At 41.9% G+C, this 27,377-nt stretch overlaps 1 protein-coding gene and 4 non-coding genes across 8 annotated transcripts; all 5 read left to right on the top strand.

Moving 5' to 3' along the window:
- Window positions 1–21,143: 21,143 nt before the first annotated feature.
- On the top strand, window positions 21,144–27,369 carry EIF4A2 (eukaryotic translation initiation factor 4A2). 4 transcript variants are annotated; one of them, XR_003608770.2, is made up of 12 exons: window positions 21,147–21,247; window positions 22,086–22,134; window positions 22,219–22,351; window positions 22,632–22,771; window positions 23,565–23,733; window positions 23,827–23,936; window positions 24,120–24,263; window positions 24,567–24,704; window positions 24,939–25,028; window positions 25,251–25,330; window positions 25,776–25,882; window positions 26,599–26,688. XR_003608770.2 is itself a non-coding variant. In XM_028100911.2 (11 exons), exons 1-11 carry the CDS (start codon window positions 21,219–21,221, stop codon window positions 26,741–26,743), a joined length of 1,224 nt encoding a protein of 407 aa, XP_027956712.1. In that variant the 5' UTR covers window positions 21,144–21,218; the 3' UTR covers window positions 26,744–27,369. The 4 variants fall into 4 exon arrangements, 2 of the variants coding, with proteins under 2 accessions (XP_027956712.1, XP_027956711.1); XR_003608769.2 differs by having other exon boundaries at window positions 25,776–25,886; XM_028100911.2 differs by lacking the exon at window positions 25,776–25,882 and having other exon boundaries at window positions 21,144–21,247; window positions 22,089–22,134; window positions 26,599–27,369.
- On the top strand, window positions 22,462–22,530 carry LOC114207214 (small nucleolar RNA SNORD2). Its single transcript, XR_003608813.1, has one exon. It is a non-coding gene; the product is annotated as a small nucleolar RNA SNORD2 (small nucleolar RNA).
- Window positions 24,306–24,481, top strand: LOC114207211 (small nucleolar RNA SNORA81). The gene has a single exon (XR_003608810.1). It is a non-coding gene; the product is annotated as a small nucleolar RNA SNORA81 (small nucleolar RNA).
- On the top strand, window positions 24,744–24,875 carry LOC114207201 (small nucleolar RNA SNORA63). The gene has a single exon (XR_003608801.1). It is a non-coding gene; the product is annotated as a small nucleolar RNA SNORA63 (small nucleolar RNA).
- On the top strand, window positions 25,055–25,194 carry LOC114207205 (small nucleolar RNA SNORA4). The gene has a single exon (XR_003608804.1). It is a non-coding gene; the product is annotated as a small nucleolar RNA SNORA4 (small nucleolar RNA).
- Window positions 27,370–27,377: the final 8 nt, after the last annotated feature.

The following is a 27,377-nucleotide window of genomic DNA, read 5'->3' as shown; positions in this document are numbered from 1 at the left end:
TTAAAGCTTTAAGTATTGTCATTTAAATTTATATGACTATATAAGTATATATGGATGCATGTGTACATATCAGAGCTATATCAAGCTTAATGAAATTTTTTAAATTATTTATAATGGAGGAGAGATGGCTTGCAGTTTGGGAAAAGAAAATTGGTCTCTGGATATGTCATCTGTTGTCAACGTGAAGCAGGTAAAATTCTTTGCCTAAATTATGTTCCGACATGGTGGCAAAAATTGTCACAGCTCTGGATGTATACTCGCACTTTTCACAAGTGTGCCAATATTTATCCTGATCCCTGTGATGTTTTTGAGTACTTCATGATTATACACAAGTATAAAAACAGCAGAGGTTCTTCACTGCTGAAGGAATTTTTTTTCCCACTGTTAACCTCTGTCTGGCTGTTATAAAATATCCATTTAAAATTTTTGGTCACCTTTTCTATTATTTTTATCAACTGTGCAGTCTCTTCAGGCTACTTTTTCCTATATTATCCATTTCTACAATTTGACACCAAATTCAGAAGCTTTGGGCACTTATAGGACATCCCACTCACTGGCCAAGGATCTTGGAAAAACTGGATTCAAATGGCCAGAAATACTCTTCATAGCAAAGAAGCAAGTAGCAGTGGTTACCTCTGGGGAGAGCAGCTGGAGAGGAAAGGGGTATGAGAAAGACTTCTTTTTAACCACTTACCCTTTTCCTTTACATTTTGTACAGTGTGTATTTTTGCTTATCCAAAAGTGCATATAATAAAATAACCCTCTTCTAAATTTCACATACCTCACCCTTGAACTGCTCTTCTTAAGGATCTATCTGCTCATGTGCAAATGATGATGGTACAAAGCTGTTTACGGCAATGTTGTGTGTAATAGCAAAAGATGGGAAATGTCTAAATGTCCATTGAAGGGGATCGGTGAAATGAACTGTGTAACCATACTGTAGAATAATGCAATGCAGACCTAAGGATGGATCGAGATCATGTACTCATATGGAAATGATATCTCCAAATACATTAAGCAAAAAGAGAGAGAGAGAGAGAGATTCAGAAAAGTAAAGTATCTCTCATTTTCTGTAAATTAGACATGATTTCCTTACTTATGCATTAACATATATATCTAAAGGATACAGAAGGAATTAATATCATTGGCTGAATCTGAAGAGAATAATTAGGTGACAGTGAGACAAGAATGAGGTGACTCTTCACTGTATATACTCTTGTATCTTTTAAACTTTAAATCTTTTTTTAAAGATTTTATTTATTTATTTAGAGACAGTGCACATGTGAGCAGGAGGAGGGGCAGAGGGAGAGAGAGAATTTCAAGTAGATTCCACGCTCAGTGTGGAACCCCACACAGGGCTTGATCTCATGACCCTGAGACCATGACCTGAGCCAAAATCAAGAGTCAGACGCTTAAGCAACTGAACCACCCAGGCACCTCTAAACTTTAAATCTTATAGATATGTTACCTATTTACAAAATAAAAATAAAAATTTTTAGAAGAGGAAGATAATCGTGAGATGTTACTGATTTCAAAAAACTTCTGCAGTATGCGTTTCCTACACCTCCCCCAAAGTTCAGTTGGCGTCCCAGTAAAGTCCATTCAGACTCTCAGAAAGTAGCCTAAGATTGTGTGAAGTAGAAAGAACGTGGCAACTGAACTATTCTGTAGAGACAAATGAAGAAACCCAGGTAGTTTTTCATAGATACAAACTTTTTTTAATGTGTAAGTATTCATACATCAGAGTTCTCTTCTTCCAATGAGCTTTTCCAAACTTTTAAAATTGTGACCTGATTTTAGACTGACAGAAGAGTTACAAAAATAAAATGGTTCTTGCATACCACCTTTCACCCAGCTTCCCCTAAGGTTAACATCTTATCTAATCACAGTACAATTATCGAAACTAAGAAATTAACATTGTATAGTATAATACAATAGTAGACATAAGATACTATAATACATAATATAATACTATTAACTACACTATCACATTATTCCGATTTCCTGTGGGCTTTTAAATGATGTTTCAAAATCCACTTGATTCAAAAAGCAAGCCATTAGTAGGAACATGAACATATTGTTTCTTTCTGTTTACAGCAAAAGTTTGTGTTTTTTGGTTTTGTTTTTGTCTTCAGTTCTTAACTTTTTGTCACATATATTTTTGCAAATGTTCAAAATAGCTAGATTGTATCCTGAAGATTTTTAAATTTTCATATGTATGAGAAGGCACATTTGTATCTGTAATGGAAAAAGCAGGATGCTAGAGAATTGAGGATTTGTCTTAACGGATTGCCTAAACTATGGCCTGAGGGAGCTGTTTATCTGTTTCATCACTTGACCACAATGATTTACTAGTCAAATATTTTGTTAATTATCCAGTTAATTGAAAAAATTTCAATTCCATTCCTGAGTCTACCATCAAAAGCAGTAGTTCTCCCAGTGTGGTCCTCAGACCAGCAAGTCAGATCACCTGGGCACGTGTTAGAAATGGAAATATCCAGCAATCTGTGTTGGAGCAAGCCATGGGTGATGCTGAAGGTGAAACTTTAAGAATCTGATTAAAAGAATTGTTTTGATGATTAAAGGGAGAGAAGGGAGAGGAGGGAAGGAAAGAAGGAACTAATAAAGAAAATCCCAATGGGACATTCGGCCTGACCGTTAACAGAAGGGTCTTGCCTCAAACGTGTTTCTCAGGAATTCGATTGTATGTACTTTGTTTCTCTCTCTCTCTTTTTTTAAGTCAAACTTTATTGTATTTTTTTTAAGTAATCTCCATCCCCAGTGGGGGTTCAAGCTCATGACCCCGAGATCAAGAGTCCCATGCTGTATAGACTGAGCCAGCCAGGTGCCCTTGTACTTTCTCTCTTGTAAGTACTGACTCACCTTCCTGTGCACCAAGGTTGGACCTTAGCCACCTTTTGACCTGAGTGAATTGATTCCAAAGACTACAAAGTAATTAATGTAGAACTTCTATCTTGATAACCTTTTCTGCCGGAAACCACTTTGATCATTTTTTGGACAGGAAATGAACACTGGCAATCCTTACGTGGCCTGGTTCTGATAGCCACAAATTTTGGTAGTTAAATGAAGACCAGTCCCCCAACAATGCAGTGTAAATTTCAGTTACCACAGTATATTACCTGTGAGTAGTTACATAGTACAAATTTCACAGTCCTGGAAACACTAGGGAAACAACAGATGTGCATCCTGATTAGTGGCCAATCACATCTCTTCTTTCAAAGTGTGTTGATGAGTCGTCAGTGTGCGTCTGTTATTCAGTTCACACAGTCTGCCAGGCATGTAGATGCTGTAGAGGATGTTTTTAGCCAACTAACTTGAACAATGGAAACCTGACTAAGGTAGAAGGGCCCACAGTGACCCCCAGCCCCCTGGCAGAATACAAACAGGCTGGCTAGGTGACCCACCGCAAAATATCCATAAACCCTAGCTGACCAATGGGTTACTTACACCCAGACCAAAAAAGGAAAATTCCACACATTCCGATACCTCCTCACCCTCCCCACTTAACTACATCACCCCCACCCCACCCTCGCCTATTCACAGTCTCTCCTTTGCTCCCCAACTCCCCTCCGTTGCAGTGTATTCAAGAAATTTCTCTCTCCTTTGTTCTGCCCTGGGTGAATCCTTTCACTGCTCCACTGCTGACTTCCACCCGATCGGGTCGCCCCATATTTCGTGGCCCCCATCCAATCTGGACACAACAACACAGTAGACACTGTGTCTCCCAGTAATAAACCCACAGGACATTTTACAAAAATGGGTAATGGAAAGAGAACTGTCCAACAAAAATGAAAGTGCAGCAACGAAAGGAGAAGTGATACTGCTAGAAGATAAATTGGATGTGATTAGAAGTTATTTGACGGGGGGGGGGGGCGCCTGGGTGGCTCAGTTGGTTAAGCAACTCCCTTCGGCTCAGGTCATGATCCTGGAGTGCCTGGATCGAGTCCCGCATCGGGCTCCCTGCTCAGCAGGGAGTCTGCTTCTCCCTCTGACCCTCCCCCCATCTCATGTGCTTTCTCTCTCATTCTCTCTCTCTCTCTCAAATAAATAAATAAAATCTAAAAAAAAAAAAAAAAAAAAGAAGTTATTTGACGGGGAATGTCGATAAAGCTGCCAGACTCTAGAATCCAGGTACGCAGCTAGAGGAATTTGTGACGGCGACCTCACTGACATAAACCCAGGCCTCAGTGGGACACAAAGGATGGAGATGTCCCAGTGGAAGTGACACTTGCAAGCCCTTCACATCAGAGCATCTTCAGAGGTGTTTCAGAACACTGAATGCGCGAAGGATCGAATTTGTAAGCAGACGGAAGTTGTCAAATTATATAGTCCCCTGAGACCTGGGACCTGTACAGATGCCCAACATTGACTCCCCGGGAATTAGGGGCTGAACAACTGTATAGTGAGTTGGAACTACAGTAGTTCAGAGAGAGACTATTGCCATGTCTTGTATAAGCTACTTTTAGCCTCTAAAGTTTGATTTCTTGCTGGCTGTCATTCTTAGCAAGTTACCGGTCTGATAATAATATCTAAATGATTGTCTCTTTTTTAATGAAAGCTATAAATACCTGTGAATTTTCTTTATTAAGCTAGAAAAGGATTTGGGGCTCTTCTCCCGTTTTGATGGTGATTAAAAGAAAGAAGGAAGGGAGGGGCACGAAGGGGAGACAAAGAGCAAAGACCTAGAGAAAGGAGGAGCTCTGGTCTCCACCCACCAGCCCCTTCTGAATTGCTCTCCCTCCCCACACCTCCCCCTCCCCGTGTCTCATTCTTTTCTTAGGGATTCAAGTCTTGTAGATCTTAGTCATTTTAAATGTTCTTATTTCAGGTTCTCATTCAAATAGCCTTTCTGTCATCTGGCATTCATGGCCACTGAATCCCACCGCTTGGTGTAAGGACTGACTCTCATGCGTGGTGCCTTGTTTCCATATGTGTCCCTGTTTTGTCTAGGAGCCCCTCTGTAACCATGCTTGCTTCTTGCCCAGAGAACCCATTGTGCCCTGGGTGAAAAAAGAGTCCTGGCAGATCCATTCTCTGCTGATTCTGCCAGGAGTCTTGAGATGTCACCACACTGGGACACATTCTTATGTTAAGTTCTCACTTTGGGGTTTGGCAGAGTTCATTGGTAGAAGAAATTCAAACTCCAAACCCCTCTGAGGAGCTGGACTCCAAGATGTTAACAATGAGGGAAACGGGGTGAGGGGCATGTACAGGAACTCTGTGTACTATCTTTGCAACTTCTCTGCAAACCCCACATTATTCCAAAATAAAAAAGTAATGTTTTAAAAATGAAGCCCCCCAGTTCCTAAACCAGTTAAACCCTTAGGTAGCTGTGGAGTCAGCTTGTATGCTTACTGGTCCCATTTTCACCTCCTTCTTCATTGTGGGTATCTATAACATCCCTTCTTCCTTGCAAGTTCATCTACGAATTTACAAGTCTTTGTTATAATTTATCTAGCATTTCTGGGAGTTATTGTAGGGAGATTTTGAGATCTTGTCAGCTCACTACCTGTGGAATCTTAACTCCCCATCATCTCTTTAATCTACACAAATCAAACTCCTATCCCCACCACTGAAACTGCCCTGGTCAACCTTACCAGTAGCACTCATCTTGCTAACCAGTGGTCAGTTCTGAATCACAGACTCATCTTTCATTAGCGTTTGAACAATTGCACATGACTTCCTTGAAACCCTGTATTCCCTTGGCTTGTCACTTACTTCACTGGCCTTTCCTCAGACTTCTTTGTGGACTCTGGCTCTTTTGCTGACCTTTCAATGTTGAGTGCCTCTGGACTCAGTCTGCCACCTAGTCTCTTATAATTTGACATCACTCCCTCACTGATTCTATTCAGTCCAGGGATTTTAAATGTCATATACATGCTAATGACTGTCAACTTGAGATCTTATGACCTGATTTCTTCTGCACCCACCCCTGGGTCCCCAGACTCATGTATACTATATAACCGCCTAGTCAACATCCCTACTTGAATATCAAACTTCATATGACCCAAACTGAACTCTGGATTTGGTTCCAACAGTAACAGAATAGGTTGTCCCCCATATGCCTGTGGTAGGCCTGGGCCATGTCTGGTGATGTGGCTGCAAAGAGAACAGAGAAATGAATCCCGATGGCATAGGAAAACCCTCTCTGTGGGGTAACAGGTAGACTTTTCAGTATGAACTTGGCCCTTCCCCAAGTCTAACAGTACAAGACAGTAACACCACAGTTCTCTGCATTAAACACCAAATTTCTAGTGTACCTTCATGAGGACCCTCAATCTGGAAACACTACTTCAGTATATTTGGAGAATAAACGTCTAGACTAGTCAGCGCGAAGGAGGGAAAGTTGCCTAACTATATGGGGCAGGGGAGGAATTCCTGAAGTCCTTTTCTTTTGTCTTCATTTAATGTCACATTTATTCTCATTGCATTGGGCTAGGAAAGGAAAGAGATGGGATTCAGGTTCTAATTTTCTTTAAGTTCAGGATCTAAATCAGTCAGAAGAGGCTGACACCTGTTGGGCGCTGGGCCTGCTAGGAGACAGGCAGGAAAGAGGAACGTACTTGACTTTGGAGTTTGCATGTCCCAGGGCTTGCATTCGGGTACCTGAGGACCCTCCAGGTAGATCACATGTGGAATACGAATGGTGCAGGCCTGGGGTTGGGCTCAGGAGGTGAGAGGTCAGCCGTATGTGCATAAGAAGGACCTGAGAAGCTGTTGTCCTCTAGTTTGTACCCCAGGATCCTGCGAAGGGTCTCTTCATAAGGACGGGACCAGGTTTGCTCTTTGGTCTCTGGTTGGCCTCGGGAAGAGCAGAAAGTAAATCCTGCAAATTGATGAGCATCTGGAGACATTGTTGCCATTTTTCTTCAGGCCCTGTGCTTGAGACCCTGGCCAATTGCTGTTGACCAGACATGATTCTCCTTCCTCCCTTCTTCACGTTCCAGGAGTTCCCGTTCTTGTAGGAAACTCTGGATTTCCTAATCCCTCTAAGGTTTCAGTAATGGGCCCATGGCCCTTCCTGATCCCTAGGTTTCTTTTTCCTCCTTTACTTCCTGGAGGTTTCTAGTAATTTCATCCTGATGGGTCACTTTGTCCATTTCTACTCCTGAGTTTTCTCTGCAGCCCCAGGGTTCTAATCCAGGGCAGGCAGAGAGCTGGTCCTTGCTGGACCCCACTGCAGTTCAACTGTCTGGAGGCACCCCAGCACAAAAATGTGCTTGCTCCTCTCTACGCTGGTGGTTTCTAACCGCTTTTGCAAAGGATTTTTCAACCCGTGTTTGTGTTTTAGTCTCACATCCCATGTCCAAAGGAACCTGATGCTTCCAATTCCTGAGGCTTTCAGCTGTTCTGCAGCATAACTGGGTTGGTCTTGGCTTCCCCCACTCCCCATTTAGGACTAAGCTTTCTCCCATCTGTTAATTTTGTCATCATTTCCCCTTTTGCTTTCCAATTTAAGAAGCTTTGTGGGCTGTTGTCTCGTTTCCAATTTTCTTGAGTGTTTAAGTCTTTTTAACCAGACTTTTTACCCTTATGTTAGTTAGCTCTTGGCATCTTCCAACTTGAACCCAAAATCAAGACTGTAATATATAGAGACAAAAAGCCCCTCTCAGAGGCAGAGGTCAGGATGGAGCAAAGGTGGGGCTGTTGATGCCTCTAGGGGCCTAAAACATCTACCTAGATCCATGAACTGAATTATTCAGAGTTCCCTGGGAAACTTTGAGAACTCAGTTCATACTTGTTGACCTAAGGAATTGGTCATCTCCCTCCACTGAGCAGAGCATTCCTATGCAATCATTTCAAGATAAATCATTTAATCTCTCTGTACCATCCAACCCCCTCCACAGTTTTTACCTCCAGGAATCAGGGTCCTGCAAAGAAGGAAGGCCACCGAAGTTGGAAAATAGGCTCCCCAAAAGAGAATTTAGTCATTATGCTTCAATCCGTACCCCACTGAGAGTGATTCTCACTGTCCCACGGGCATACCTCTGTCTTATCAGAAAGCCTCTGATCTGATTAATCTAAACTCATATACGAATGCACTCCGTGCCTCTACTTTTTAACCTGGGAACCACATTTAGTTCATTTGAAAGATGCTCCATTCATTTTCTACTTCAGTGAGTCCAACAAATTCAGCAACTAACCCCAAACTAGAGACAGGCAGGGAAGACGTGAAGATTCCCGCCGAAGGTACCCAAAGGATCAGCAGGTTGCCTTTCACTTCTTTTGGTTTGTCAGGGGGTCCATCCAGAGCATCTCCTTTGCCTCTGGAGGCAGTTTTGCCAGCTGAGGTTACCACAGCCTCACCTGGTCCAGGGTCCGGGTTTTAGGGTATGTTTAGATGTACATTTATTAGAATCACTATTTTCTTTCACTTGCACAGCCAACAAGAAGACAGCTAGACACAGGATCTGAGGTTTCCTAATTGACTAACAGAAGAGACATCAGGTTATGTAGAAAAATTGATTATGTTAAATCAAAGATATCAAAGTTCAACTCCAATTTAAGTGAATCAATTCCATTTTCTACTGCAAACATATTCTGTATATTAAAGAAACACTGCAAAGCTGTATTTGCTTTGCAATAGACAGGATATCAAACTATGAATGAGTGAAGGAAACATATGTGAGCAGCATTGGACATCCAGGAAAATTTTTGGTATTTCTTGTTGACCTTTAGAGATAGAGCCTTATACATTACAATTAAATAAGTCCTTTTCTCCACCCATCTGGTCCCCTTATTCCTGAGATTACCGGATTGCTGGATTGTACATATATACACATATGTACAATCTGGCAATATATATATATATATATATACATATATATATTGGAGACTATATATATATATATAAATAAATTTTTTTTGAAGGAGGGGAGGTGCAGAGGCAGAGGGAGAGAGAGAATCTTAAGCAAGCTCCATATCCAGCACGGAATCCAACGTGGGGCTCAGTTTCACACACTGAGATCATGACCTGAGCCAAAAATCAAGAGTCGGACACTTAACCGACTGAACCACCCAGGTGCCCCTGGATTATACATATTCTTGATCCCTGATTTCTTAACTTATTGTGGAGGATAAAGACCAGCCTGGTACTCTGAAAATTTCAAGTATTTGACATAATAGATCAGTGTCATAACAGGTCATAATAGGTTGCTTGCCCCAGAGCTGCTTATTATTATTATTATTAAAGTTTTTTTATTTATTTGAGTAATCTCTATACCCCACGTTGGGCTGGAACTCATAACCCCAAGATCAAGAGTCACATGCATGGGGCGCCGGGGTGTCTCAGTCTAATAAGTTTCTGCCTTCAGGTCAGGTCATTATCCCAGAGTCCTGGAATGGAGTCCCTCATCGGGCTCCCTGCTCAGTGGGGGGCCTGCTTCTCCCTTCCCCCCCTCCACTGTGCTCTCTCTTGCTATCTCTGTCTCTCTCTCTCAAATAAATAAATAAAATTTAAAAAAAAAGTCACATGCTCTTCCAACTGAGCCAGCCAAGTGCCCCACTCCAAAGCTTATTAAATGACATTATAACCTATGCGATTTTTAAAATTGAGATCAAGTGTAAGTGTAAAATTTTAAAGTTACTTTTCCAAAAAATGTTAAAGGAAAATAAAAATTAAAGCCTTCAGCAAGGGGGCACTACCCTTTGACTATCTTCTCTCTTCAGGGAGGACTAGAAGACCTTCCCAAGGGGCACCTGGCTGGCTCAGTTGGTGGAGTGTGCAACTCTTGATCTCGGGGTTGTGGGTTTGAGCCCCACGTAGGGTGTAGAGATTACTTTAAAAAAAGGAAGACCTTCCCAAACAGAGATAGTCTCAGAGAGTGCCAGCTAGTTATGTTTTGCCTCAGCCTTTAAATGGGAGTCAGGAAGATAGCAGAATGGCAGTTCTAGAAGGTTTTTGTTTTGTTTTGCTTTTTTTGCCCAAGTTTTATTGATATAATCAAAAATAATTTTCACCAAAAACAACTGACAATTAATATTTATCTGGCTAGTCACAGACTTGAGCAGGCTTCTCATTCAGAATTCAACTCTGGAAACAAAGATCTAATTGGCCTCTGCCATAGTCTGGCCAAGGACTACAGATTTTAGTAGGCCTGAAGTCTGTCTGTAGCAGTGTATCCCCAAAGAGTCAGAAATCCTCAGATGGAGTGTATTGACATGCATTTATTTTGATAGTTATGTAATTATTTTAATCAGTATTAGAAAAATGCAACAAATTAAACCTACGATTTTACTCCAGTGAAGTAAATGCCAGTGAACTTGTAAAAATATCAGGTAGATAATGGTACTCAGATGGTACTCAAGTATGGCAAAAATCATGAAACCTGAATAATTGAATGGCTGGATTTATACCAAGGCAACAAGATCTGTAAATGCCTTCCTGCTTCACTTCTACATCTAGTGCACCCCAGATGTAGAGGTAAGGACTGGATCTGAGGACCACCACCCCCCAGCCTGTGCGCTCCAGACCCAGCCTCCACTTTGGGCAGATTCCCCATACAAATAACATTGACAGAAGTGACCGGACCAGAGCAACAAACGGGGCACCAAACAGAAGGAAATGTTCGGCTGCACTAAGCTTTGTCCCCTAATGTAGTACCGTGAGGAGAAATTTTACTTTTTAAATGTCCTTTATTGTTTTTAAAGTGTTAGTTGTACCATTAAAAAGTAAGATTATGAAATTGCAAGTAGAACTGCAATTTGTTTTACAGTCTAGACAGTTTAAAACAGCTCCTTGTTGAAAGCCTGTATGTTAATTTATTTACATAAATTTACTTGTATGTAAATTATCACCATTTCAACAAATAAATGAAGACCTTACAAGTCCAGGGGATAAAAATTGGCATAGAAGCTGGAGGGAACATCAGGGTGTGTCCTTTTGAATGTGGATAGTACTCATATTACTCCTTGTAACATTACAAGGAGTAATATACCCTCTAAAAGAAATCAGAGTATCAACATTAAAAATCACTGTAGGAAACAGAGAACAGTCCTCCATCTATGAGTCCTACTATTCATTCCTCTAGTTATTCATTCATTCATTAAAAAAATAGTTGAGTGCTTACTATATGTGTAGGAATTACTGCTAGCAATGAAAAATTCTTCTTCTAATCGGTTTGGTCTACGAATCAAAGAAGCAAAAAAATCATTTTGCCATTTTTGAATCAAAATTCACAACTTCTTAGAAGCTTTTTTGGATCAACTCTTTTCTGTTCTAATGATTTGTTTACTGTCTCCCCTCAGTACTTATTTTATACACTATTCCACAAGTTGATTGGCTGTTGTAGCAGGCAAATTAATGCCCCCTCCCCTCAAAGATGTCCACATCTTAATCCCCAAACCAGACTGATGTGGCCAGGAGCCAAGGAAGGTGGGCAGCCTCTGAAGGCTGGAAAACACAAGGAACAGATTCTTCCCAGGGCCTCCCAAAGGAGCACAGCTCTGCTGACCCCTTGATTTTAGCCTTGTGAGACTTATTTCAATTTCCTGAGTTCTGGAACTAAAACATAATAAATTTCTTGTTGGTTTAAGCCATTAAGTTCATAGTAATGAGTTACAAGAGCAGTAGAAACTCATGCAAGCATCAAAACATTGGCCTTCCTGTTGTGGGAGATGCAAAGATGAGTAAGACACAGTCCCTCCTCTCAGGGCGGTTACTGACTGGTTAGAAGAGATGAGACACATACACTACCTATAAGCTGGAACATGATGACTGTCCTAAGGGGGGGTACCGCCTACTGACTATGGGAGTCCAAGGAAGGAAATCACTTCATTTTAAGGGTAATCAGGAAGAGGAGGCTTTTGAGCTGACCCTAAGAGGGTAAGTAAATTTTAAGAGATAAAAGGAATAGAGAAAGTGGCCCAACTCTGACAAATTAAATCACATAACAAATTATTTCTAAGCAGGCCTATTATTAGTTCATTGGTAAAGGAAATGCGCTTCTATATTTTTTTAAAAAAATCATGCCCTACACATCTTTTATATTAAGCAAGACACGGCTGGGTCTTCTTGAACCTGAAGAATGACATGCATCAGTCCGCTAGTGCTCCCATGGTCAGATGCTACAGACCGGGCAGCTTAAACAAACACAAATTTATTTTCCCACCGTTCAAGAGGCTGGATGTACAAGATCAAGGGGTCTACAGGTCTGGTTTCTCAGAGGCCTCTCTCCTTGTCTTGCAGACAGATGCCTTCTCTGTGTGTGCACATGGCCTTCCATCTGTGCATGCACACCCTCAGTGTCTTCCTCTTCTCACAAAGACACCAGTTCTTTCAGAGAAGAGCCCCCCTTTATGACCTCATTTAACGTAATTACCTCTTTAAAGGCCCTATCTCCTAATCTAGTCACACTAGGGGTTAGGGCTTCAACATATGAACTTGGAGAAGCACAGGTCAGTCCATATCATATTGTAATTACTGTTTTAAAAATTATAGATGTAATATATGCCAATGGTGCAAAAAATAAAGTGAACAACAGCATGTCAAGTAAAAAATAAAAATTTTCTTCTCTCATTTATGTACTTCCTCTAGAGGGAATCAGTTTCCTTCTGAGAAAGTTTTATTGAAATAATTATAGATAAGATGCCAGAGAGCTTGTTTCCTCTCTCTTTCTCTGCCCAAATGCACCTAGGGAACGCCAAGTGAGGACCCAGTGAGAAGGCTGCCATCTGCCACCCAAGGAGAGAGCTCTCATTAGACATGGACCCTGCTGGCACCTTGATCTTGGACTTCTAGTCTCCAGAACTGTGAGAAATAAATTTCTGTTGTCTAAGCCCCCCAGGCTATGGTACTTTGTTATGGCAGCCCAAACAGACTAAGATAGCATGGTTCTCTGCATAAAACTCTGCATATATCTATCCATTTTTAACACAAATAGGATCTTGCTAAATATAATGTTCTTCAACGAGCCTTTTCCATTTACAGTACATTTTGAACATCTTTCCAAACTGGTGCACACAGATCTAGTGACCTCATTTTGTTCTTTTCCACTGTCATTTTATCATACCAGTATCTAACCCAGAATACCAGGATACATTTAGCAATTATTCTCTTTATTTTTTAATTAAACTTTTAATTTTATTTTGAGATCATTGTAGATTCACATGCAGTTGTAAGAAATAACACATGTACTCTTGCCCCAGTTTCCCCCGACGGTAAGGAACATCTTGGAAAACTACGGAACAGTATCGCAACCAGGATGCTGACAATGATGCAGTCAAGATATGACTACTTCTGTCACCACAAGGATCTCTCCCGTGGCCCTTTCATAGCCACACCCACTTCTCTCCTGCCCACTCTTTACCCCTCTGCAACTACTAACCTACTCTCCATTTCTGTAATTTTCTCTGTTCAAGAATGTGATCTAAATGGAATCACAGAGTATGTAACATTTTGACATTGGGTTTTTTCACTCAGTCCAATAGTCTAGAGATTCATACAGGTTGTGTGTGTATCGATGAATAGATCCTTCTTTTTTACAACTGAGTAGTATTCCATGGCTAGATGTGGTGCAACTTAACTGTTCCCCAGCTGAAAGACATGTGAATTGTTTCCAGCTTTTGACTATTGTAAATAAAGCTGCTATGATCATTCATGCACAAGACTTTGTGTGAACATAAGTCTTCATTTCTCTCTGGTACGTGTCTAGGAGTAACAGTTGCTGCATCATATGATAGTTACACATTTAGTTTTGTAAGAAACTGCCAAACTGTTTTCCAGAGGAGCTGTACCATTTTACATTCCCACCAGCAATGTAGGAGAGGTGCAGTTTCTCTGCATCCTTGCCAGAATTTGGTATTGTCACTGTTTTTTATTTTAGCCAATTCTATTAGATGTGTGTGATACCTCATTGTAGTTTGGTTTCTTTCTTTTTTTTAGAGGGGGCAGGGGCATGGGAGAGGAAGAGACAGAATCCTAAGCAGGGTCCACGCCCAGCATGGAGCCCAACATGGGGCTCCATCTCTGACCCTGAGATCATGACCTGAGCCAAAACCAAGAGTTGAATGCTTAACCAACTGAGCCACCCAAGCTTCCCTAGTACAGTTGACCTTTGAATAACGCAGGAGTTAGGGGCACTGATCCCCCATGCAGTCAAAAATCCATACATAAATTTCGACTGCCCCCAAACCGTAACTACTAATAGCCTACTGTGGACCAGAAGCCTTACCAATGACATGAATAGTCCATTAACAGGGTGTCTGGCTGGCTCAGTGAGAAGAGCATGTGATTCTTGATCTCGGGGTCATGAGTGTGAGGCCCACATTGGGTGTAGAGATTACTAAAAAAGAAATAATAATAAACTTTAAAAAACAGTCAACTTTAAAAACTTAAAAAAATAATAAACTTTAAAAAATATAGTCACTAGACACACATTGACAAAAATAGTCAATTTGTATGTTATATATATTATATACTGTGTTCTTATAAGGTAAGCTAGGAAAAAGAAAATGTTATTCAGAAAGTCATAAGGAGGGGCGACTGGGGGGCTCAGTCGGTTAAACATCTGACTTCGGCTCAGGTCATGATCTTAGGGTCCTGGGATCGAGCCCCATGGTGGGCTCTGCACTCAGCATCTCCCTCTTCTTCTCCCTCTGTTCCTCCCCCCACTCATGCTCTCTCTCTCCCTCCCTCTCTCTCTCTCCCCCACTCAAATAAATAAAATCTTAAAAAAAAGAAAGTCATAGGGAAGCGAAAATACATTTTACAGTACTGTACTATATTGAAAAAAATCTGCGTATAAGTGGACTCATACAATTCAAACCCGTGTTGTTCAAGGGACTACTGTACTTTGTCAGATAGGTGGTTTGCAAATATTTTCTCCCATGCTGTAGCTTGTCTTTTCATCCCTTTAACAGAGTATTTCAGAGAGCCAAGGTTTTTCCTTGCATGAGGTTGAGCCTTGGCTGCTAGATAGAGGGCTGTCCACAATGCCCCGGGGGACAGTAGTCAGGGGGCTGGGCTTCCACCCGGGCGGGGGACCATCCTCCTGGAACGCCTGCCCCGCTGCAGCCCCATCCCAAGTCTGGCGCTCAGTGAGAAAGCTGGGCGCCCAGCACCACAGCCACGTCCCGGAGTGCCCCCAGCTCTCCACCGCCACGGGCAAGGGGCTGCCCTATCCCATCCTGTAGTGGGGGAGCACACATGGCAGGAGATGGACAGGATGCTAGGACAGAAGACGAGGGAAGAGCAGGAGGAGAGGAAGAAAAAGGAGCTGCAGGAGAGAATGTTACCAGAGAAAACCAAGGAACGAATTTGAACGTTGCCAGAGAAGCATTTGGCCTGCCAGGAAGAGAAGCACCAGCTTTTACTGCAGCTCAACAAAAAGGAATTTTTCCATGAGGAAGAAAAATGAAGGCCAGAGGAGCAGAGCGCCCTGATGTCAGTTTTGTACCAGCAGAGCTTGCCTGGCACACAACCACTCACCTCCTCAGCCCGGGAAGACACAATGACCCCGGCGCCCTCAAGGTAGCCGACAGCCAAACAGGTGTTAGGACCCCAAGTACCTGTTTGCCACCCAGAACCACGTGGGCCCGGCGGCTGCTTTTGTAGGGACCCCAGAGCTCGGGCAATTCCAGGGCCCAGGCAGTGCCTCGGGGATTGCTCAGCCCCCACTGGACTCAGGGCCCCGTAACCCGCCTAGGGTCCCATGGGTAGCCCAGCACGTGTGCAGCATTTCGTGCGGTGCGGTCCGGGTCTCAGCCACAGACTCAGCCACAGCCTGAGGCCACGCTCGGCCACATTCAGACCACCCAGACAAGGCTGTCAGAGCTTTTTTTGGTCTGTGTCTATTAGCTTTCCTGGGTTGCTGCCTTCTTCAGTTCCGTTCCGGGACATATGAGGGAAGAGCAAAACCCAAAGAACTCATATGTCCATCTCAAGGTTTCTAGCCAGCCTGCCTTCTCCTCTACCTCTCAGTCTTCTCGTGTCTGCTTTATACATAATGTCCAGGGGTTTTAGTTGTACTCTGCAGGAGAAATAGGGCAAAGTGTGTCTATGCCATCTTCCTAGAAGTGAAAATCATTGTTTTTAATGGTTAAGTAACATGCATGGCATATACTTTATTAATCAGTCTCTTTTTGATAGACATGTAGGTTGTTTCTAGGGTTTTGGTTTTTTTTTTGTGTGTGTGTTTTTTTTGCTATTAAAATAATGACAAAAGGAATAGATGTTCTTTTCTTTTTAAGATTTTATTTATTTATTTGAGAGAGTCAGAGAGCACAAGCAGGGGGAACTTCCGAGGCAGAGGGAGAAGCAGGCTCCCCACTGAGCAGGGAGTGGACATGGGGCCCATTCCCAGGAACCCAGGATCATGACCTGAGCTGAAGGCAGATGCTTAACCGATTGAGCCACCCAGGTGCCCAGGAATCGATGTTCTCATTCTTTGAGGGGGTGGGGGTGGACAATGGGGAAAGAGGCAAAAGACAGGGAAGGGCAGAGTTCCGGGTTCTTGTGCTATTATATGCATAGGATAAATTTCCTAACTGGAATTGTTGGGTCAAAGAACATGTGCATTTTAAGTCATCATATTGTCAAAATATACTCAAAAATGTTACACTAATTTAAACCGCCCACCATCAGAAGAATAGGTGTTTTTCCATTGAGTATTGTCAAATTTTCTGATCTTTGATCACCTGATTGAGAAATGTTCTCATTTTTATGTGCTTCTTTTCCTTTCTCTATCAGATCCAAAGTGGGAATTGTGCCTTTTTCATTTTCTTGATGTCTGCAAGGACCCAGCACCATGCTACATACCATAGTAGTTATCTGTTTATTGTTGATAGTTTTAGCACTCCCAATAAAGGATTAGAGCTGGTCACATAGAATTCTGGCAAAGTTTCATGACTTCAAATAAAACACACAATTTCACAAGGTTTTACAAGCAGGTGTTCTTCAAAATGTTGTCTGTAGATTAACCTGAATCACAATCACGTGGGGGTAATGGAAAATCTAACACCATGTGCCTCCTGATATGATGGCTTAAAGAGGATGCTTCGCCACCTAAATGTAATATTCTTGTCAAAAATGTTGACAGTGGGGGCGCCTGGGTGGCTCAGTCGTTAAGCGTCTGCCTTCGGCTCAGGTCATGGTCCCGGAGTCCTGGGATCGAGCCCCGCATCGGGCTCCCTGCTCCGCGGGAAGCCTGCTTCTCCCTCTCCCACTCCCCCTGCGTGTGTTCCCTCTCTCGCTGTGTCTCTCTCTGTCAAATAAATAAATAAAATCTTTAAAAAAAGTTGACATTGAACCTAGTGCTGAGGGAACAATCAGACAAATTCAAAATGTGGGACATTCTAAAACAAAGAAATGAAACCAAACTGGTCTAGAATCTTCAAAAATGTGAATGTCCTAGAAGAAAGGAAAAACAACCAAACCAGATTAACGGGATCACAAGAAATGCAAGCACACACCTCATACACATATACACCTTATACATATATATGTAATAGACTTTCTAATGAGAAAATCCCTTCTCCAACAGGGGGTATTGTTCTAGATTAAAAGAGACTAAAGACACAGCAGGCTCACTAAATATAATGTGCAACCCTTGATTGGGTCCTAGACTTTATTTTTAAGGCTATAAAGTACATTATTGGGACATTTGAGAAATGTTGAATATGGATAGTTTTGAAGATATTATTTTAATAGTACACTTGAGATATAATGATATTTTTAGGATGTTGTGCCAAGTATTAGGAGTCAAGTATCACTCCTATGTCTGTGATTTGCAGAAAGCTCAGAAAAAAGTCATAAAACTGAGAAAGAACAAATGTACTAAACTGTTAACAACTGATAACTGTGACAAAGATTTGGTGTTCATCACTTTCTTCTTGCAACTCTTCCTTAGGTTTTGAATTTTTCGAAATAAAAAGCGGGCCCACCTCAGATCCAATCTCCTGAATCTTGGTGGGAGGGCAGAGTCCACTTGTATCTACATTTCAAGTAGAACTTCCCATTGATTTGTATGCATACTACAGTGTTAGATGTACTGATTTGAAGTACAATAATGTATTTTTATTTTAGTCTTCATGAAGGTAGAGCTAAAAAAAAAAAAAAACCCTCCATATCTTGGTTACATAATAGAATTTAAGAACATTGGGTTTACAGATTTAAACCCAGTCCTTATGTAGCTTCCACAGTCCCTTCTGTGGTCCTCCTCAGTTTTCTCCATTTCCTTTAACTCTCTTAAACTTTACTTATCTTTATGCAAATGGTTTTCAAAGTTATTGTGAAGAATGTGTCGGTGAGTGCTGCCCTTCACATTGCTTCAGTGGATACCGCCTACATTCAGGCAGAAGCTAGCCTCGAATTTCCTCCAGCAACTGAATAAAGAGGTGAGTGGCACTACTGTCCCTGTCCAGCTCAAGGCAATTCTTCTTAAACACTTATGACAGATGTAGGGACAAGCATGTATTATATTGTGTTTACTAAATAATAAATGACATTAATAAGTAATACATGAGTTAAAGATCCAAAATACATACCTGAACAAACATTTGCATGTCAATAGCTTTTTATTTTTATTTTCTTAAAGATTTTATTTATTCATGAGAGAGAGAGAGAGAGAGAGAGAGAGAGAGGCAGAGGGAGAAGCAGGCTCCCAAGTAGCAGGGAGCCCGATGCGGGACTCGATTCCAGGACTCTGGGATCGTGACCTGAGCCGAAGGCAGACGCTTAACCATGTGAGCCACCCAGGCGCCTATGTCAGTAGCTTTTTAGACACTGCTTTAAACGCATAACTATCACTTAAGATCAACTGATGGACTTGAAATAATGTAAGAATCTCAAAAGAATACATGGTACTTACTATAAGAAGCCATCACTATCAACATAAAGCCTACTGTTTTTAAAATTTTGTTGTTGTACTGATAAATCTGTACTAATTCCTTGATTCCTCTGGTGAACAATGGCTTACAATGCTAGCTAGGTTTAGAATTGTCAGCTGAGGCTATTGAAGAGTATAAATGGCCTCAGTGATCCAGGTTAGCAAAGAAGCAGTTGTCTTTGAGAAGGCTCTAATTTTAGATCTCAGGAAAGTAGAAAGTTTATCTTAACCATAAAAGAATACGCTCTCTGTTGATAGCAAACTTTGTTAATGTGTGTAGATCTTTAACTCATTTATTACCTAATAGTGTTTAGTAAGCACATGCAAATGTGGTAAACATAGCATTCATTAGAAATACATTGTAGAGGGGCACCTGGGTGGCTCAGTCGATTAAGCGTCTGCCTGCGGCTCAGGTCATGATCCCAGAGTCCTGGGTTCGAGCCCCACATTGGGCTCCCTGTTCAGCGGGGAGCCTGCCTCTCCCTCTGCCCCTCCCCCTGCTTGTGCTCTCTCTCCACCTCTCTCTCTCAAAAAAAAAAAAAAAAAATTACATTGTAGGGTTGCAGGCACTGTGGGTTTGGATTTTGACTCTGGATTTTTTATTAGGAAGCTTTTTTACCTTGAAACCCCTTCAGCAACTGTGATCTAAACAAGAATTTAGCCCTTGTTTACTTCCTTTTAAGAGATTCTGGAAATCCTCCACAGCATGTAACAGTAGTGCTAAACCTAAAAAAAAAAAGTCAACAATTAGGTGTTAATTGTTGATTGATTTCACCCTGTGATTGATTGGTTTCACCCTAAAGACTCCAGTGAGACTAAATGGTTAGTCATTTTTCTGATTTAGTATTTCCTTCCGTTTCTCAGATCCCAGGAGAGTTGTTATAGGTTTTAGATGAGACAATAAGGATCTTTGACCTCCATTCTCAGAAAATATCTGGCATTATCTCAAATCTGAATTTGAACATTATTACAGGGGGAGGGATAAGGAGCAGCATCACTAAAATGAGACCCACGTCTACTTTGTCATCTTGGTATTAGTTTTTGTCAGACTTCCTGGCACAATAATAATTTTCAAATACATTTTTTGAAGAAAATGTATTTAGAATCAACTATCATATACAGATTAAAAAATTATGTCAAGTTTTAGGTGGCCGTCTGAATTAATGAGAAAATGTTTCCCTGATAATATCTTGCAGTGTGGGTAGTATTTTAAAGTTAAATGACTAAATGCATTGGGCCTAACCCAGGCCTGGGTCAGAGCTACAGTTGAAAACCTCTGGGGCTTAAAGAATCGTGCCGTTTATTTAAGCAGCAAGGGTTATATTGCTCTCAATTTCCATTAAATCAACATGCATTAGGTATTAAGCAATTAAAGTTCAAAGCCTTTTGGGAAAAAAATGAGCAGTATAGACCAGAATCACAATCTATCTAGTCCCAAAGGGGCATGGAGCTGTATCTGCCGGAAGCGTCCATTTAAATTCCAGCATTACAAGGAAAATAACTCCGTAGCTGTTAACCGTTTGCAAAAGTTCACAACGATTTCGGGCATTCCCCACACGTAAAAATTATTAGTATTATTTTAAAAAGAGAGCGAGAGCAGACCAGAGGCAACATGAGAACAGAGTTGGCTACGCCAGAGACATTTGCAAAGGACACTACACATTTTTTCCTCGCTTGGCACAATGTACTACGGCGCACCGGATTTCCTGGGACATGCTGGGTGGCCGACATTTTCCCTAGCAGGAAGTTTCACACTTTTAAGATCTGAATAGATGTTAAACGCTCAGCTAAAGGCCACGCAGCTCTTTACCGTCGAATTAAACAGCGGTGGGAGCCGGCGGAATAGCCCCATTTTCCACCCAGTGCAGAGCGCGGCCGTGCCTCCGCCGCGGGCTCCGAGCGCCGGCGGCGGACGGCGAGCTGGGCCCCAACGGCCCGCGGGGAAGCGGCGGCTGCCCAGGATGCAGCCGCCCCAGGCTTCCGCCTCCCGGTCCCGCTCGGCTCCCCCGGCTGCCTCTGTTTCAGGGACGCGGAAACCCCGTAGGAGCGGGGCGGGGGGGGGGGGGGAGCGCGGTTTGGCCACCGCTTGCTGCAATATTCTTCCGCCGCAAGGCAAAGAGTCCCAACCTTCCCCCAAGGCCCTGGGATTTCCAGCGGCCCTGTAAGATCGAGAAATAACCAAATTTGGATTTTCCCACCCACTCGCTTAGGATATTTTCCGAGCTAAGGACCCCAGGATTACAATTTGGTGGATGACCGAAGAGCGACGAGAAAATTCCTCCGCAGAAAACGGGTTCCGGCCGCGAGCCTATAAAAAACGGGTGGCGCGGTACCGCTGTCTTTCCAGTCGGGCGCTGAGTGGGTCTTCGGATCATGTCTGGTGGCTCCGCGGATTATAACAGGTATGGCGCTTTCTCGGCGGTGGTGTTGTGTGGTGAAGGTCATATGACACCGGCGGAGATGGTAATGGACGGCGTGGAGGCAGGGAGCTCTGGGTTCATAGGCGTTTCCTTGGGGTTTAGCACGCCTCTGCCCTTCGAGAAGCTTCCATGATGGGTAAGGCCTGGATTGCGGGGAGGCAAGGGTACAAAAACAGAGTGGTTGGAGGGTTTTTTTTTTTTTTTTTTTCTCCTGAAGACGCTTTGAAATCCCGGCCGCTTCTCCTGCCCGTACGGAGGAGGTACAGTTAAAGCGGTGGCGCAGGCAGCAGTCGAGACAGTGCAACGGGGCCCGAAGCTTTATTTACGGCGGAAGGCGCGAGTTGCAGTGCTCGACTTTAGGTGGGGTGGGGGTAGGGTGACAGCGGCGCCCGCTCGCCAAGGCCACAAGGCGGATGGGACCGCGCCGGCAACGGGGTTCCTGCGAACCGTTGGCATCGCTCTCGCCAGGCCTCAGCCCGCGTCAATCACCCCGGCTTGCGCAGTGTAAGGGGCGGAGCTCAGCGCGTGGAGCTCTCGCGAGACGGTCTGCCGCCGAGACGGGAGCGCCTGGCGCTCCGGCCTGGGGGAAGGGCCGGCGTCCGTGGGGCCTTTCCTGGGCGTCCCCTGTTGCCGGCTTTTGGGCAGGCGCGCACAAAACATTCCGTACCCTGCACCGCCAGCTTCTTTTACTGCCTTGGGGGTGTACACGTGCAGGGGAGGGTGGCCAGATGAAACCGGCTGTATAATAGGGCTCTCCCTTAATGTGTAGTTAAGGATGGCAGGGGAAAGGGATGTTCTCTAACTGCAGTATTTTTGTCAGCAGAGAACATGGAGGCCCAGAGGGAATGGACCCTGATGGTGTCATCGAGGTAAGAAATGGTGGTTGATTTTGAAACGTTGGAAAGGTGAGCTTGTTCATCCCATTTATTGTCTCTTTTACATGTAATTTACAGAGCAACTGGAATGAGATTGTTGATAACTTTGACGATATGAATTTAAAGGAGTCTCTTCTTCGGGGCATCTATGCTTACGGTTTTGAGAAGCCTTCAGCTATTCAACAGAGAGCTATTATTCCTTGTATTAAAGGTAAAAGAACTAGTTAGTACTTTTTAAAAATGGATTAACTGTTCTAGAAAGACCTGGACCATAAAAGGGAAAATAACTTCTGGGGGACTAGCACCTGTTTGTATTCCTTAAAGTGAAATGATGGCAATCATCTTTCGGGACTGACCTGAAATGAAGAGAATACTCATTGCTGATCACTTGATTATTTGGGCATAATTAATGTTCCAAACGGAATACATGGTGTGAACTAGAAGTGGCGGTTTGATGTGGGATCGGTAAATATGTATCCTACTTTTTTTAGGGTATGATGTGATTGCTCAAGCTCAGTCAGGTACTGGCAAGACAGCCACATTTGCTATTTCCATCCTGCAACAGTTGGAGATTGAGTTCAAGGAGACCCAAGCACTAGTATTGGCCCCCACCAGAGAACTGGCTCAACAGGTATTGATAGTGTAGTTCAAAAAAACTGCTTGCGTGTTGCATAGGTTTCAGGTTTCACAACTGTGAAGAATTTAAAACTTAGTATAAATTGGTCCTATCAGTAAGAGCCTTCCTTTTTAATTGTCCATGCATGCAGGGAGTTTTTGTTGAAAGTTAAAAATAGGAATTGGGTGTGCAGGTACGGTTTGCAGGGTTGTCTAACAGATTTGAGAAACCAAAGCTTTTCAGGGTGGACTAGATCTGTCCCATTTTTAAGTTTGAATGCAGTTGTGCAACATGAAAACTGCAGTGACATGTTATCATTTGACTGTCTCAGTAGTTTGTGATGCATCTGTTGCATGCTATGTTTTCAAAGCTCACTGCTATATTGGCTTTGAAGTAAAACCTTGCTAATAAAACTAGGTTTTATTAAGGTCAAGAGGACATAAGGTTCAGTACTTTGGGAAAAACTGAAGTATCAACAAGTTGTCCTAGATATAATTGCAGAGTTCCACTATTTACACCTTCCTACACAATGAAAAGCAATGTAGGAAATGATTTAACTAAAACCATTTAATTAACCTAGCTGGTATCTGGGGCAACAGGATCCCAAGTTTGACAAGGCACAAGGAAGACATGTTACAGGCATTTTATCATGAAGCAGTTAGATCAGTCTGCATTTTAAGCTTGGAAATAGTTAAGTATTGTGCATGCATAGAAGCTATTTGCAGACCAGATATTTGCCATATGCTTTGGAAGTTTAGGCACAGAGCCTATAATTCTACTGGATAATAATTAAGGTTTTGGCTTTTAGATCCAAAAGGTAATTCTGGCACTTGGAGACTATATGGGAGCAACTTGTCATGCCTGCATTGGTGGAACCAATGTTCGGAATGAAATGCAAAAACTGCAGGCTGAAGCACCACACATTGTTGTTGGTACACCAGGGAGAGTATTTGATATGTTAAACAGAAGATATCTTTGTAAGTATTGCTGTCCAATGAGAGTATAATTTGTTACTTAAATAGTATCTCTGCGCATCTAGAGCTGATAGTGTGTACGACTTTCTTTGTCAGCTCCAAAATGGATCAAGATGTTTGTTTTGGATGAAGCAGATGAAATGTTGAGCCGAGGGTTTAAGGATCAAATCTATGAGATTTTCCAAAAATTAAATACGAGTATTCAGGTGAGTTTAATTTTACTCCCTGTCCTATAGTAGGTTGGGGCTTAGGTTTAATGCAGGTGTACTGATGGATTTGTCCTTCCCCCTGCTTAAAGCAATTATAGTGAGACAAAGACACTAGGTCTCAGTTTGAGTATTGTGAAAGTTGTGCTATTTGTGTGACCATATAATCGTTGTCTTTTTAAGGTTGTGTTGCTTTCTGCCACAATGCCAACTGATGTGTTGGAAGTGACCAAAAAATTCATGAGAGATCCAATTCGAATTCTGGTGAAAAAGGAAGAATTGACCCTTGAAGGAATCAAACAGTTTTATATTAATGTTGAAAGAGAGGTAATTTAATTACTTAACAATTAAGATGTAATTCATTTTTTAGCCTTCTTGTATAAGCACTGTGCTAAAATTGCAGAAACTAGGATTGCCTTAGTTTTTGTAATAATGCTAGCAGAGTACACACAAGAAGAAAAGTAACTGCACTAGATTGTAAAGACTGGGGTGGACCTCTTTCTTAATGTCCAGTGTCCTTTGTCTTAAGATTTGGTGCAATATGTCTTGGATAGGCTTAACAGAATGAATTTCTAACGAACCTGAATTGGAAACTAGATTTTAATAACTGTTAACTTTGAAAAATTGTAGGAATGGAAGTTGGATACACTTTGTGACTTGTACGAGACACTGACGATTACTCAGGCTGTTATTTTTCTCAATACAAGGCGCAAGGTGGACTGGCTCACTGAGAAAATGCATGCCAGGGACTTCACAGTTTCTGCTCTGGTAAGAGGTGTTCTAGTAGTGATAAGTGTATTTTCATTAAAGCAGGATTTAGACTACAATATAGCTGTTAAGTGCTGTGTTGTCGTTCCCCCTGCTCAAAATAAAGTTGTTTCTTAACTATACCTGTCTGCTATACCCCTGCAGCAGCCAGGGACGCTTGGTCTCATACATGTCAGTAAAATTAAATAGTTGATTTGACTGGTGATTCTTGAATTAAGGTTTGTTAATTTGCAGCATGGTGACATGGACCAGAAGGAAAGAGATGTTATCATGAGGGAATTCCGATCAGGGTCAAGCCGTGTTTTGATCACTACTGACTTGTTGGTAAGTCTCTCACTGTTCTTTTTAATCTACCAAAAGTTTGTTTTGGGGGGAAGGTTTTTTGATAACCTTTACCAGTTTGGGCTCTTTGGGAGAGTAAAGAAAAGACCACACTCCACAGTGGGCTATACCACTTACCATAGTTCACTACTATTTTGTGGCCTACATTACATAGCTGTCTAGCTCTTTAAATTAGAATTTGAACACTGTACCATTGTGTTTCAGGCTCGTGGGATTGATGTGCAACAAGTGTCATTGGTTATAAACTATGATCTACCTACCAATCGTGAAAACTATATTCACAGGTGAGTAGGTGGCATTTTGGCCGTTACTGTATTGGCAAAATGAATTCATGTGTGGCTTTTCTACGGATTGATTTGTTTGAAAGGTAACTTCGTATCAGGAAAGCAGAAAGACTTAGTAACTTGGTAAGATGTAACTAAAATTGTACTTGGGAAGATTGGTCAACTACAGTGGGAAAACAGTTGTAAATGTTGCCCAAATTGTGGACTTACTACATACAGATCAGGTGGTTTAGATCTGTTGGTCTTAGCTTATTTTTGAGTTTTTAGTGAAGTTCTTGTGTCCATGTGCTTGCTTTTTTGGTGATTCCTCTGTAGTTGGGATTTTCTTGGTGTTGTCTGGTAGCAATTTGAGCAGACCCTGGTTTAGTTATAGTGGCTTTATCCCTAAGTAAATTGAACTGTACTTTGTTATATGATGTAAAAAAAGACTTTTTAAAAAATACAGGAGTCGATAGCAGCAGTTGATGACGAGATGGCGCTCAGAAACGGCGTTGACGTAATTTAGGACGTGGAATCATAAGCGAAACCGCACACTGTTTGAATAAAGAGCGAGTCGGTATTTATATTTGTTTTTCTTTTGTCATGATTATTTGATATTTTTAAGTTGTTCCAGCCAAGGCATTTTTGTACGTTAGTCTCTTAGGCGGTTTGTGTTGTCTGGTTTCTATCAGGAAGGTAGAAAGCTGTTCTGGAGGTAAACACGTTTGAGTTAATTTTGAGTTACAACGTGTGAAACTGAGCAAAAAAAGCAGTGATAAGTTTGGGTCACCATACCAAATACTTGTTTTCCCACTGGAAAAAGTTGTAAGTTTTAGACAATAGTTAACCTTGCAGCATTTGTATTTACAGTTTACAGTTCCAGAGGTGCGTCGAAATGGATTTACATAACTGTTCTTTTTGTTTTATCCCTGGTGTTTACATCTGTCCCAGGCTGACATCTGCTCTTGGCTGGCCCACTTTGGTATGGGCTTTAATTTCATTACCCCAAACACAATACTGTCATCTGCTTTAAAAGTAATGCTCAAGACACCTGATAAAATCTCATTTTGCAGCCAGACAAGCCTTGAATCCTTTTGGCACTAACTGCAAAGGAAGATTTTTTTCTCTAGATATTGATTAGCAGCTAGTGCGCTCCAATTAGAAGCACGAACTATAACCCTATTAAGTAAACAGCAGCTGATGGTTAACAAGTGGATCATCATGTTCAGTAGTTCATTCATACTGGAGAAGTAACATTCTAATTGCTCTGATTTCTTTTTCTTACACAGAATTGGCAGAGGGGGTCGATTTGGGAGGAAAGGTGTGGCTATAAACTTTGTTACTGAAGAAGACAAGAGGATTCTTCGTGACATTGAGACTTTCTACAATACTACAGTGGAGGAAATGCCAATGAATGTGGCTGACCTTATTTAATTCCTGGGATGAGATAGTTTTGAATGCAGTGCTCGCTGTTGCTGAATAGGCGATCACAACGTGCATTGTGCTTCTTTCTTTGGGAATATTTGAATCTTGTCTCAATGCTCATAACGGATCAGAAATACAGATTTTGATAGCAAAGCGACTTTAGTCGTGAGCTCTTGTGAGGAAAGGCATTGGCTTTATCCTCTTTAGAGTTAGACTGTTGGGGTTGGGTATAAAAGATGGGGTCTGTAAAATCTTTCTTTCTTAGAAATTTATTTCCTAGTTCTGTAGAAATGGTTGTATTAGATGTTCTCTATCATTTAATAATATACTTGTGGACTAAAAGATATAAGTGCTGTATAAAATCAGCCAATTATGTTAAACTAGCATATCTGCCTTTATTGTGTTTGTCATTAGCCTGAATAGAAAGGCCTTTAAAATTGATTTTTTTTTTAGCATTTGAATGCATTTTGTTTGGTATTGTATTTATTCAATAAAGTATTTAATTAGTGCTAAGTGTGAACTGGACCCTGTTGCTAAGCCCCAGCAAGCAATCATATCCTAGGTAGGGTTAAATCCCAGTAAAATTGCCATATTGCACATGTCTTAATGAAGTTTGAATGTTAAATAAATTGTATATTCACTT

This window comes from Eumetopias jubatus, unplaced genomic scaffold (assembly GCF_037043125.1).
Source record: "Eumetopias jubatus isolate StellerSeaLion01/CBP00866 unplaced genomic scaffold, mEumJub1_p1.0 scaffold_1, whole genome shotgun sequence".
In the NCBI taxonomy this organism is placed as follows: Eukaryota; Metazoa; Chordata; class Mammalia; order Carnivora; family Otariidae; genus Eumetopias; species Eumetopias jubatus.
The sequence above is the reverse complement of the archived record's forward strand: the minus strand, read 5'-3'. Positions and strand labels throughout refer to the sequence as shown.